At 38.1% G+C, this 13,785-nt stretch overlaps 2 protein-coding genes across 2 annotated transcripts in view; one reads left to right on the forward strand and one right to left on the reverse strand.

Annotated features, from left to right (window-relative positions):
* Nucleotides 1-4,973, reverse strand: part of ST7L (suppression of tumorigenicity 7 like) — a 71,995-nt gene extending 67,022 nt beyond the window's left edge. The window contains 3 exon segments of the mRNA XM_032487339.1: nt 55-217; nt 2,811-2,893; nt 4,649-4,973. Of these exon segments, the coding sequence (XP_032343230.1) occupies nt 55-217; nt 2,811-2,893; nt 4,649-4,856 (454 nt within the window). The 5' untranslated portion in view covers nt 4,857-4,973.
* Nucleotides 4,969-13,785, forward strand: part of CAPZA1 (capping actin protein of muscle Z-line subunit alpha 1) — a 38,827-nt gene continuing 30,010 nt past the window's right edge. The window contains exon 1 of the mRNA XM_006182888.3: nt 4,969-5,605. Within this exon, the coding sequence (XP_006182950.1) occupies nt 5,567-5,605 (39 nt within the window). The 5' untranslated portion in view covers nt 4,969-5,566. The remainder of the gene's footprint in view (nt 5,606-13,785) is intronic.

The following is a 13,785-nucleotide window of genomic DNA, read 5'->3' on the forward strand; positions in this document are numbered from 1 at the left end:
AAACACAATCGTAACTATACAGCTCTGAAAACACATTGAATAAGTAGTAGTCACCTGACAAATTCTGTCTGTTGGTTTCACTTTCTTTGCTGCTGGAAGGAGAACCTGGGTCTGAAATGCTGCTTTCTGTTCCTCCCATCAATGGTCGCAAATGGTTTACAGATACTTGCTCAATAAAAGATGTGCCATGCTTATGGAAGTACCACCATTCAAATATCTGTGACAAACAGAAAACATCTTTCATTTAAAACAGAACTGATCAGCAGATATGAGCTCAAATCAAAACATTCTCTCAAGATGTTCCTATTTAATTCAGCACTTTAAATGTGCTCTCCTTCTGAAACAATAAGCTAAACACAGGATGCCCTGACAACACATGCTGAGCCAAGGTAAAAATACCTTTTTGTACTTTCGTAATGAAATTCAGACAAGCTGAGGCAACACTAGAAGAAATATGTTTATAAATAAAGCAATTAAAAAACAATAAGAAGTGTTTAATCTATAAATAATGTAACTACCATGTTACATTATAATTTTTTTCCTATCTGCAGCATAATTAAAAGAAAAACAAATTTGAAACAACTAATACTGTGGAGTAAGTGGTGGATTAAGTAGAAGACTAGGGTTAGAATGCCCACATTTGACTCCCAGTTCAGCCAAATATTAGCTAGATGCTTGGGCAAGTCACTTAACTTCTAACCTCTCAGAACTTCGATGTCCTATCTATTAAATATGATTAACAAGAATTGCAAATACTTTTGAAAATAAAGTACTACTTTAGTATTTGGCAGTATTATTAATGTAGGTTAAAAGTCAGGTTGATTCCCACATTGAACCACTTAAAAATCAGGATATTCACTTCTTCCTGTTTCCATGATTTATCATTGTTATAAAAAGAGGAATCAAAAGCAGCTCTCTGTGTTGAATTAGCAGAATGTTTCATATTTGGATACTCCAGCCTTCTCAACTCCCTTTGACTAGCTCCTTCAGATTTCAGTGTAAATGACATATCCGTAGGGAACTTTTCCTGATTCCACAGAATAGAAAGTTGTGTTATGCATACCCACTGGATCCTGTGTTTTCCTTTCAAAGTAATCTTTTCACTTATAATACTTAGTTAAACAACTGGCTTTGTTGCTATTCTTCAAGCTCCCAAGCACACTACCTGTTCAGATAGAAGTAAGACAGCAGCACAGTTCGCTTCCTCTTTTCAGGTGGTAAAAGAAATTACAAATGTAATAAAATTCGCTAATAAAAATTCATCTATATTTCAAAGGTAATGACGGAGTTTAACCTTTAGACTGCTACTTGAATTTCCTAATTTTTGTACATTTAAAACTGGTTTAAAAAATGTAATGACAAATTTTAAAAACTGTCTTACATATTATATATATAAGTTACATACTATTTATATAATATATATAAATTCCCCCTCCCTTATAAATGAGGAAAGTAAGACTCAGAATTTATGTGACTTGGCCAAAGTTATCAGGTAGTAGGTGGCAGAGTCAATACTCAAAACTACATCTTCTGATTTCAAGACCAACGCTTTTTCTGTTACATCAGCTATTTAAAGATAGCTATCTTCTTTATTTGGATTTTTATATGCTATTGGCAAAATGTGCTAAAATATGAGTAAGCTTTATAAGTCAATAAATTTTGAGGCTTTTAATAAAAGTTTTCACCCAGAATTCCTCCATCATTTTTTTTTTTAAGTCAAGAGAAAAATCTCTTTCTTATCTGGCACTTCACTTTAACAAAACGATCAAGTAGTCATCCCTATTTAAAAAAAAAACAACACTCCAATACAAATGCCATTATTTGTACATTTTGACTATAGTTATAGAGCACCACCTAGAGATGAGAAAAAAATACAGAAAAATTTTATTGGCCATGCATGCCATAATACTGCCTAAGATTTTTATCTGTAGCAGTGTTTTTCCAAAGTTTATAGCAGGCAACACTAGTTCCTAGAGATGTTAATAGAGATTATAAATTAAAAAAAAAGTCTTTTTATATTAAAAATGAGAGCTTGGTTAAATAATGCAAGGAAAAGCTGAATTAAAGTTAAACGGGTTTCTTTATTGTGGGACTTCTTAGAATAATGTGTCCAAAATTCATTAAGTGCTACCATGTTGTTGCAAGCTTTCACACACAATATCTCATTTAGTCTTCAAAACTCTATGAAGTTGATACTATTATTATTCCCAATGTACAGATGAGGAAATTGGAGCTTAGAAAAGTCAGTTAACTTGCTCGAAGTCACACAATTAAAGTGATGGTTAGTCCAGCTCCAAAACCCTGCTCAAGACACAGATTAATTCTTAGTCTGCTCAACGTTGCTAACATTAAAGTACTAGAAGATTTTATATATAGAAACTTGTATATCCAGGCTGTCTTGAAATCATTTGAAAAATTGTAAGATCTGGTAACACCAGTCTGCAAGTCAACATGATAACAATTAGCTTTAGCCTCTTCCAGAAGGAGCATGCACTGTTCAGATTACCCAGTCTTCAAAGTAAATACATTTAATTCTTACACTCTGCCCATTTCACTAATTTTGTTACCAAGCAAGCATTTAGTTCACAACCCATCTCCCACTCCCTGCGTTCCCCACAACATACTGTAGTCTTTTATATCCAAATGAATACTGCCAATCTCTAACAGTGGAGGGGGAGTTTCAGTGTTTTTTCAAATGCTAAACACATTTCAAGAATGCTTATCTCTAAGTATTTATAATTATTTTATTAACCATATAAATAGATTTGATTTTTAAATACCAAAGCATGAAGGAAATGGAAACTACTTACAAATATTAGTCCCGATATCAAAGAAGATGTTCCTGTAAGTGCCACATAAAATTTGGGTGTCAATGAATTTAAAAATACTGTCACTGCCAAAAAGAAGAAAAAGAAAATCAAAGTTTAAAAAAAGAAGTAGTCAAGTTATAAATACGCAAGTGTCTTTAAGAGTGGGGTTACATAAATTAATACCTAGAATGAGATTCATTTGAGAAAGTTGTAATATTTTAAAAGCTACTTTAAATTCCCATTGTATCATATCTTAAAAATGCCTTCACACATATTAAGGGTAGAATTTTACACTGCTGATTTGTTAAATAAACAAATCAAAATGAGAAAATTTGTCTTGCTTTTGAAAATAAAACCAATAAAATATAAATCATAATTTCACAAGAACATTTGCAATTCCATAAGGATGAGCTAGACAAATACCCTGTTACAAAGGAAGTTTAAAACTGCTCCCTAATTATTTTGCTGAGATTCAAACTAGTGTTTCAAATTAGAGGGAAGGAAAACAGCGTATTTGGTATGTCAGCTAGAGAGGCAAAATAGCCCAAAGAGAATAGGAACAACTAAGAGCTCCTTGTATCTGACTCACTGAAAACCTGGACCAGATTCCTCACTTCAAATAACTGTCTCATAAATTCTTTAGGTTTCAGAAAGAAATAAAAATCTGTAAACAGCCTCTCTCATCTAAATGGTGTATCTAGTTAACATGGAGAAAGATAAATGATAAACTCAATGAATAACATTTTACTGAGCGTACAAACCACTAGTAAGCACTTCATTAACCTGTAACAGAAACACCAAATTAGCTTTTTCAAACAGTAAAAGGCCAATTTATTTAGCTTGTTTTAGTGTGTTAGCTGTATCTGAATTTACAAACTATGTTCTAAAAAAGTTCAAAACATTTCAGAACATTATCTCACAGCCTTCCATGTCATCTCATGGAATAGAAACAAGGGCATTTGTTTTCTCTTGCTACAGAAAAATAAACCACAGTACTGACAGCCACAATCATCACATAACAGAAATGCTTCCATCATAATCTGAGGTTGTCAATTTGTAAAGACGTAGTAAGAGGCCCTAGCTCCCATTCACTTTATCCTGGCTACAGCTAAAGGATATTATTTGCAGAACCCAAGGGGATCATCACCTCTTAAACATCTTTGTATCTTCAGGCCACACTACACAGCAAGCTCTCTACAAATGCTGAAAACGAACTAGGGAAAGAACTCATTGCTGTTTGTAGCTCGTTCTCTTTACTTCCTGAACTGTTATATTTTAATGAGCAACAAATAATCTACTCAAGATAAGGCTTAAAACACAGAACGAACAAAAATATAACTAAAACTATTTCTTGCCAGAACTATTTTAAAACATGAGAATGGTTGGTTAAGATCGTGGTGTTTTCCTTCATTCAGATCTTTGTTGTCTGGGTGTGGATTCTCTCAGCTGAGCAGGGGAGAATGAGAGTAATTATTTTCAAGGGATCCTACCAATGGTGAGGGTGTATATAAATATTGCATCCACGTCAGAAAATGTTCTCATCTGTCCTACCACCTGAAGCTTGTCAGGTGGCTTTTCCTCCGGTAAACGAGGACAGAAGAGAGAGGGCGGATCTTAAGAGATCTAGAGAGGAGCCGGTAACTGCAGCTCAGGTTTGACAATCAGCTGCGGAGTAGTGACCCAAGACAAAAAGAACCCAGTCGGTCGCGCACACCGACAGCTTCTCCGAAGCCCTCCAGTGACTACCGAGAATCTCTGCCACTTGGCCCTTGCCCCCGGCACCGCTCCTCGCACGTCCCCCTCCCACTCCCGTCCCCAGGGAGCTCTGGGCCTCTCACCCGCTGCTAAATTCTCACACAGCCTCAGCGGGACCCTCAGAGCGTAAAGCAGCCCCAACCCCGCCACGAACCACAGCGAGGCCCCAGTGCCGGCCAGCCCGGCCCGCAGGCGCTCCCTCCAGCCCAGCGGCGGGCTCATGCCGGGAGCTGGTGCAGTAGGAGACGCCGCAGCAGTCGCTGCTTCACCTAAGCCGTCACCATCCGCCATCTTGCCTCTCCCCCAGGCGCCGGGAGTTGGGAGGGGAGAAGAGCAGGAAACCGGGAGTCGGGAATCCTGGGATAGTGGCGGACCTGAAGTTGGCTTCGGGGAAGGCTGAGCGCCCCAAGGAATAGGGACCGAGAAGATTTGGAAGGTGGAGGAGCATCCCAGGACTCGGGGCTACCTGTTCCTTTCGAGGGCGGGAAGGGCCGAATAGCGGCACCTATTTTGGAAGAACTGGACTGAGATGTGACCCGAGTGTTCTGGCCTCCATACGAGTAAGGGTCACCTTTCACCCCATTCCTGGGCTGGAAAAAGCGGCCAACCGTTCCATAATCCAAGCAGCAGTTAGCCCTTTGGACTCGACTGCCATGGAGAGCAGTGGGGCTGGGAAAGTCTATAGAAGTAGCAACTGCAATTTGGTCGGTTGGAGCTCGGGCTTCAATACCAGTCGAAACACGCTCCCAGCATCCCAAAGATGGAAGGGGAAATGGATATAACTCAATGAGGAAGATACTAGATTTAAAATTATTTACGGCAAGCCGACTTCCTGCGGCACGGGTACCCGGAGCCATCGACCCCGCCCGAAACTGATATGGCGCCCCCGCGGTCGGCGTTTCCGGGCGCGTCCTTCCGATGGTCCTCGCGGTGATTCCATCACTCGGCTTCCTTCCCGGCCTGCCTCGCGCCGGGGCCGGGCTGGGCCAGAGCAGCCCAAGATGGCCGACTTCGAGGATCGGGTGTCGGATGAGGAGAAGGTAAGGGGTCCGCCTCTCTCTCTTACCTCTTCCCGCTACTAGGAACAGAGGCCCGCCCCGGCTGCGGTGGGGACCCTGGCAGTACCCCCAGCAGAATGAAGCTTCTTGGCTCGTGCTGGCATACGCTCTCCGCAGTCGGGACGCTTCCCTCTTTAAGGGCTGTCCTCTGCCTCACGGTGGCCCCAGTTCCCCATTCCTCAACTCTCTTTTCCTCCAGGGCCTGAGGCACAGCCCCGTGGCCTTCCTGCGAGAGAGGAGACTTTACTTTTTTGAATTGTGACTGGATTCTTGTAATTAAGAGAGGGGGCAATGATGATGTCGCGACGTATCAAGAAGCAGTTATTTTACCGCCAGTAGCTGTTGGGGCTCACCCCATCCCCCCATTTTTAGAAATGATTGAGGCTAGTCTAGGGCGAGTCACTTCCTGGTCAGGGTGGCCTCTTAACTTCCCTTTTGCTCCTCCTTCCTCAGGAAGTGCTTTTGCTGTCACGACTCCTCGACAGGGCGAGGTCCCTAATGTGTTGGCCGCTTTTCCACACACACCTCTTTGCCCACATACTGGGGGCTGAAGTAATTAGCAATAATAAATGTGTAAGCCTCAGCACTTTTGCTTCAGAATTTGAACACCACTCTATTCCCTGTAGACAATCCCTTGACTGTATGTATACGCCCCCCCCCCCCGTGACGCCCTCCCTTGCGTCTTACATCCTCTTAACGATAATTTTTGAGAAATAGTTTTAGATTGCTGTTGACAGACAGGAATAGCCAAGGAATATTTTTCTTTTTAACTCCAGAAAGGTTTTATATAGCACATAAGCCTCATGTTAACACTTTGGAGTCTGGACAAAGCATCCTGGCTTCTTTGATGCTCCACTGTGGTGTCTTTGATTATAGTTGAATTCATCAGTGTGTAATTTGTATATTTGTTTCTTAAAAAGTGTTTTAAGTACAATAGAATATTCTACCTTAAGGGGAATAATTTTTTTTTCCTGATGACTGCACAGCTTTCTTAACAGTCTGTCAGGATTTTCAGTAAATGTGTTAAAGATTTTATAGCCTGTGGAAATTACAGTGATTTCACTACATAACTCATACTAGGTCAAGAATTATGTTTTTTGTTTCCCACAGTGTGATGCGCACCCTTGAATGCTATGTAAATGTGTCTGGGTTCTTTCCTTTTTTAATAAAAGAGATTGGGATGGTGGAAGGGAGTTTATGGTCCAAGAATTCTCTGTACAGAATAATTTGATGTATCATACTTACATATGCTGTGCCATTTTGAAATGCTGAAGAATGTGCAAAACAGTCACAAGTCATTGAACAACACTTCAGAATTAGGTTTTCTCTTGCTTGGAAATTGATTCGTATAAATGTATAAATGTATAACAGGCATTTTATATTGCATGTGAACTTATGCTGGAGAGAAAACTATAATTAAATGTTTATTCTAAGGCAAACAGTTATGATTCGGATGAAATTAAATTACAGTGAAAATCATGGGATAACATAACATCTGTTAGCCCAACTGATAGTCCACTTACTTTAAGCAAAAATACTGTTACACAAAATTTCACTAAGAATTAAGGTAACAATAAACTTCGAAGTTTATTGTGCCTAAGTGATACTACATTTACCAGTGTTGAGTTTTTGTCTTTGACACAGTGTTAGAATGCCTTTTTAATTAAACTTGGGGAAAATATGTATTTCAAAGTGCAAATTAAGGTGTCCTCAGATTGACAGTGTTAGTAATACTAATAGCCTTGATTTTATAACAGCAGATCTGTGACCAGTTTTATCTCCCAACATACTTTTGTCACTTAATTTTAGTTATGACATAGCAAGCAAATCATAATTAGCAAGGTAAATTACTGACTAAAGATGTTAATGAATTTCATATTCAGTAAACAGCTTTTAGATTAACTATGTTGTCTTCATTAGTATAGATAATTAAGAATAGCTGATATAATAAAAATCTCATGATGAGAAGGTATAGCTTAAGTGGTAGAGTGCATGCTTAGTATACACAAGGTCCTGGGTTCAATCCCTAGTACCTCCTCTAAAAATAAATAAATAAGTAAACTTGATTACCTCCCCCTACCAAAAATAAAAGAAAAAGACAATAAAGAAAATAAAGAAAAAAATCTTATGATAAAGTCATATGATTTGAGATTACAGAAATTTTGTTAGATTTTTATTCTCAGAGATCAGTTGATCTGTATTTCTCTGTTGCGGATCTGTAAGTAAAAAGAAACGATTTTAACTTGGAAGATTACTTCAGTTCTCCTTCAACTTTATGCTTACCTTGCCCCCTTTTCCTCCAAGCTCCTGATGCCTTTTAACTAAATTCAAGAATTAAAAATATTTTTCCAAAAAGTTATTGATATGAATATCTTAGCATTCGTAAATAGTAAGTAACCCTTAAGTGAGATTCTTGTACAAAACTTTAACAACCAAGGCACTATTATAAACAGGCTATTTTCAGCCTTAGTTTGTATTGATTCTTCCTTGAAGGAATTTTGAAGTTTTCATTTTTTTCTTTTAACTAAGACCTCAGTTGCATTTGATTTGTTTTAACGCACGTGTGTCATAATGCCAAATATATTTTAATACTGCTTTTCATGTTATATTTTCTGAAAGCAGTGAACCTAGAGGTGCATTTTGTGGTGATGGTCTAAGATTTCCTTGCAAGTATTTCCATAGAAGCTAGTAAGATCAACCATTCTTATAACTAACTGCTGAAAAAGTTTTTATCACGTTATACAGAGAGGAAGTTGGGTTTTTTAACTTCTGCATTGTTACCTGAAATGGTCACGATGAGCTGCCTAAATAAAACAGGAAGTTGAAAGTATAATAATGTGCTGAAATAAATGCTTTTAGTCTTATCCTCGAGTTCAGTTTCTGAGAATGAGCTCTAGTCCCCTAGTTACTTAGATTCTTCAGTTACTTAGTTCCAAATCCTTAAAGAGACCAAAAATGACAAGATGCCATAATTAGGAAACTTGAGGTATCAGCTGAAGTACTGGTTTTGGTTCTTTGCGCCGATTCTTTCCTTTATTTCATGGTTCAGCATTTTTAAAATGAGTAAATGCAGACAGAACTTTAGGGCTAAAAAGGGGACTATTAGCATATTTTTCCCTTTCAGCCTAACTAGTAGAATGTTTGTGTACAACTTCAAAAATACCGTAACTGAAAAATGGATCTGTATGCTTTCAGTTTAGACAATATTGTCTTTAAGGCACTTTTTGAGAAACGGCTTTATCAAAATTATCTAGGAGAGATGCAGAAAATTTTGTACATAAATGCAGAAATTTGAAGGCTCTGTTAGAGCTTATGAAAAATATTTATGCTTTTAAACTGGATTTCCTTGATTATGTATTACCTTCTTAATTTACTAGGTGAGTTATTACCTTTATTGGGTCAAGTAAATCCTAAAGCTTAATTGCCATGGTGGCTTTTTAACAAGTCATTTATTGGAATTAATACTGCCATTTTTTAAATCTTCCCTTTTCAGTTAGCTTTGCTGAGTAGTAGTCATTTAATCTGTTACATAATCCTTGGACAGGAGCATAAAGCCTTAGCAGATACAAATTCAGATGCCCAATCTTTGCTGAAGAATGTAGATTTATTATAATTTCTTCTTCAATAGCTGCCTGTTTTATTAGAGTCAGCCTTAATGCTAAGCAGAGCAGTGTGATTTGTCAAAAAAAATTCAGATCCTAGATTTGTCTGATTCGAAAGCTATGCTTTTTTCACTAAACTATTTTTTCCATGTTACCATGAATGAAAAAGAAATCAGAATAGAGTCATCCATTTAATGAATTATAAATGAGGTATTGTGATATAGTGGGGAAGAGTGTCAGGAGATTTACCATCTCCTTGTGCTTTTAGCCACCACTGTGATTTTGGAAAAATTACTTACCTTTGTGGGCCTCAAAAATTGTCTTCTAAAAATAGATAAGGGAAATTGCATCAAACTGACTCAACAAAGTTTGGTGAACTTTTCAAACTCTTAATTTTAAAATAAACAAACAAACAAAAAACCTCTATTTAAAAAATTGAAGCATTACAGTGTTCCAGGAGTTTCTGTCACTGCTTTGGCATGTTTGCCCTGATAACAAAACTATGAAATCCTTGGTAACTGCAATGGTATCTTTTTATCTAGTGCCTAGCGTAGCACCAGGTACATAGTGTGGGCATAAGCTATTGGTATGAAAGAGACCGACCAATCACAGCTTCACACATTGTCACATTTCCCCAGCTCGCGCTCCATCCTTCCCCCTCCCCCAATTATTTCTGGTTATCTGTAGGTATTTCCTGTATTCAGGAATGTGTCCATACTCTGGGTGCCTTTTTGGGCATTGATTGTGCCTGAGCATCTGTTGCCATTACTGGTTCTCTGTCCTGGCACTGCTAAGAACATTTGACCCCTCCTGGGAGCATTTTCCCATAAAGTTGCAAAATCCCATAAAGTTGCAAAGCCTTATGCATATCAAAATTACTGTGTGCACAGTTGTCCTTAGATATCCATGAGGGATTAGTTTCGGATACCATGGATAACAAAATCCGCTGATGCTCAAATCTCCTATATAAAATTTTGTAGTACAGCACACAGGAGCTGACTGTGTATACCTGGAGCCTTGCAAAAACCCTAATAGAAGTATTTCCTTCATTTGCTGTGAGTCCTTTTCTTTAGAGCTCAGAAGAACACGTACTATAGCATCAGGTGTCATTTGCTCTTTTCTCTCTCCGGTGCACAAACTCCTCATCTTTTTGTGTTTAAAAAAAAGAAGTTAAAGTCCTTGTACGCATCAGCTCCTGAAATTAGTCATGGTAACTTTTGAAAGACAGTTTGACTATTTGGGGATTTCTGAACTAAGTGCTAATTTTAATATATACCTACTGTGATTTTTCCTTCTCCCTTTATCAGAACCTCCTGCCAACCTCTGCGTTTCTGTTCATGCCACCGTATTCTCTTTTAGTCACATAGATTGGGACGTTGACATCATCTTTTTTGCCTGTAGCCTTTCATCTCGCATTCAATTAGTATTCCAGCCCTGTAAATTCTTCTTCCTATATTAGATTCTGTTCCTTCATTTCCATTAATTTTTTAAAAAACTATTTTAAGTATATAAGAACTATAATCACATGCTTAAAATTTAAATGGTAGGAAAGAATGAGTAAAAAGTCCCCTCCCACCCATTTTAGAGCCACCCAGTTCCCCTGAGCGACAGCCAGTATTACCAGTCTCTTCTGTTCTACACATGTTCAAACTGATAAGTATATTTTTCACTTAACAGTGTGTCTATCCTGTTCACATTCCTTCTACTATTGTCTTCATTCAGGACCTTTTCTTATGCTTGGATTATTTTTAACAGCATTCTTAATTGTTCTCTTTGCCTCCAGCCTCCCCCTTTCTGCATTTTTGCTGATTTTTCACAGTTCTTCACACTACTAAATTTTTAGCAGTAGTAAAATTTATAACTGCACATAGATATTGTTAGGGCAATGTCTGTAAAATGGAGTGTTCAATTGAATGGGTCATATGATGCAGTGTAGGTCGTACATATAACTTGTAAGCGAGAAGGCAGCATAATGCAGGCTGCACCAAAGAAAGATGGTCAGTTTATTGGAACATGAGAGAACTTTGCCTTCTAGGTAACACTGAAGTGTTTATTATGTGCTAGATACTTTATGTATTAAAATGTATTCATCTCAAAACATCCCAGTACTTGTATTATTCCCATTTTTCAGCTGAGTAAACTGAAGCACATTTGAGGTTAAAAATTATGACCAAGTATCCAGAACTAATAATAGTAGAACAGATACAGTCTCTGGTAATCTACTTCAAGACCTTTGCTCTTACCCACTTTGATTTCTTTGAGTAGATAGGTAGTGGGTTGAGATAGCAAACAGTTGTAGTGAAATGATGACATAATCCTAAACAGCAATCAGGTTTAATGGTGTGGTGACAGGAATGCTTTTATAGATTATGAAACATTGATATTCTCTGGTCATGACTGTATTATAATTATTGCCAAATTAGCTTAGTGCTCTTTTGAGCCTCTTCAAGTATGCCGCTAAGAATTCTAGTATTTAAAATGTGTTATAAACTGAACGTGTTGAGAAAAATGACAAAGTCCTCATGACAAGGCCAAGGGCACTGTCTGTCTTAAGAACCTTGTATTATGACGGTACCTTAGAACATTATTGCTTACAATAGAATCGCATACGTGTTTCTTTCAAAAGCAAGATTTCTGGGTTCTTTCCTAGACCACCTGAATCAGAATTTGGTGGGACCAATGCTCATTTATTTTTAATAAGCTTCCCAATAATTATTTGCAACTCGAGAACCTCTATCCAACTCTTAATCCTCTGCCTGTTAAGCTCAGCAGCTTGATTCATCAGGATAGTAAGACCACATCTCTCAGGGACAAACTCACACTAGCCAGACTGATGAAACAAGTGTATAAAACGAGGGTAACTACTAATTTGATAAATATAAGAGGGACTAGATTACTTTTTTCAAGTAGATCAGACACAAGGGAAATCAAATTATAATTTTTTTCAGTGTAAGCATGGAGTCAGAACCAGGGAAGGAAGCCTGTATGTATCAAAAATTTGCATATTGCAGCTTCTGCAGTCTTTCCATTCTTAATGACACCTTCATTCTTTAGTTGCTCAGGCCAAAAAGTTTAGTGTCATCTTTGATTCCTGTTTCTCTTGCAATCTACATATAGTCCATTAGCAAATCCTGTAGGCTCGGCCTTCAGAATATACCCAGAACTTGATTATTTCACCACACTGTTTATTTCAACCACTCTGGAAGAAGCTACCATGATTTCCCACATAGATTATTGCACTGGCCTTCTCTCTGGTCTCCCTCCTTCTGCTCTTGTCTCTCCATAAGCAGTCTGTCCTCAGTGTAGGACCCAGAGTGATCTGGTTAAAAAATGTAACTCAGAATATGTCACTCTACTCCTCCAGTGGTTTCCCATCTTCAGAATATAAATTCTTACTCTAACTACAAGCCCCTACATGGTCTGGGATTTTACCTCTATACTTCCTGCTTTGACCTTAACTCCTACCTATTCCTCCCCAGTCCTCTCTGTTCCGGCCACACATTCTCACTTAATGGGTCTTTGCATTTGCTCTGTTCTCTGGAGTTTCCTTCCTTCCATAGCCTTCACTTCCTTCAGATTAATCAGAAGCCACTTCAGTGAAGGCCTGTGTGGTCACCTTGTCCAAATCCAATGTAACATTTCATATCCCCTTTCCCTTTATTTTTCACTCCTTAGCATTTATCACTAGCTGGCATATCATGTAGTTTAGTTATTTAATCTTATCTACTGTCTCGCTTCCCACTTGAACTTAAGCCCTATGAGGACTATATATTTTTGAATCACTATTGCCTAAAACAGTGCCTTCGTAGTAGGCCTTCAGATACTTGTTGAATGAATGAGTGAATGAACCTTGCTTTGGTAGCATCTGTCTTGATTTCATAGTTAACTCTTAGGCAGGCTGATTTCCAGGTTTTTGTGAAGCCATATTGAGGACTCCATTACTTCCAGATTAATTTTCATTAATGGAGCTTCCCACTCAGAAGTCTTTGGCAGTTTTCCATTACCTGCAGAATAAAACCAGATTTAATATTAGCATAACTACTGCCATCTGACTCATCTTATCTTACTCTGCCTTTCTCTTTTATTATCTCCCAGATAAATCTGTTTCTACCAGACTAGTATGCTTACAAAAGGCTGTTTTTCCCCCCACCTTTTTTCACTCTTACCATTCCTTATTTGGAATGCCCTCCCTTCCCCTTCCTCTAACTCTATCTAAAGCACTTTGTGGAACCCAGCTTAGTTCCCTCCTTCCCCTTCCTTGTAGTTGTCTTTAACCATCCCAGCCCATATTCATCTCCTTCCCGTTAAGTTCTGTGCTGTATATTGTCTATAATGCTGATTTGGCAGTTTTGCTGCTTTGAATTATAGTTGTTTTGAATGATTGACGCATCTTTACTGAGGGCTATGTGTATAAATTGTTCTGGTAACAGTGGTGAATTATAAAGTTTTGAAAAGCCAAGATGCTGAGTGTATGCTTGTCTTATGTTATTTGTATCCACCATGATGATTTGCACTTAATATTAGCTTAAGGTAGTGGCTCTCAACCTTGGCAGCACATGA

The sequence above is a fragment of the Camelus ferus genome, chromosome 9, assembly GCF_009834535.1.
Source record: "Camelus ferus isolate YT-003-E chromosome 9, BCGSAC_Cfer_1.0, whole genome shotgun sequence".
In the NCBI taxonomy this organism is placed as follows: Eukaryota; Metazoa; Chordata; class Mammalia; order Artiodactyla; family Camelidae; genus Camelus; species Camelus ferus.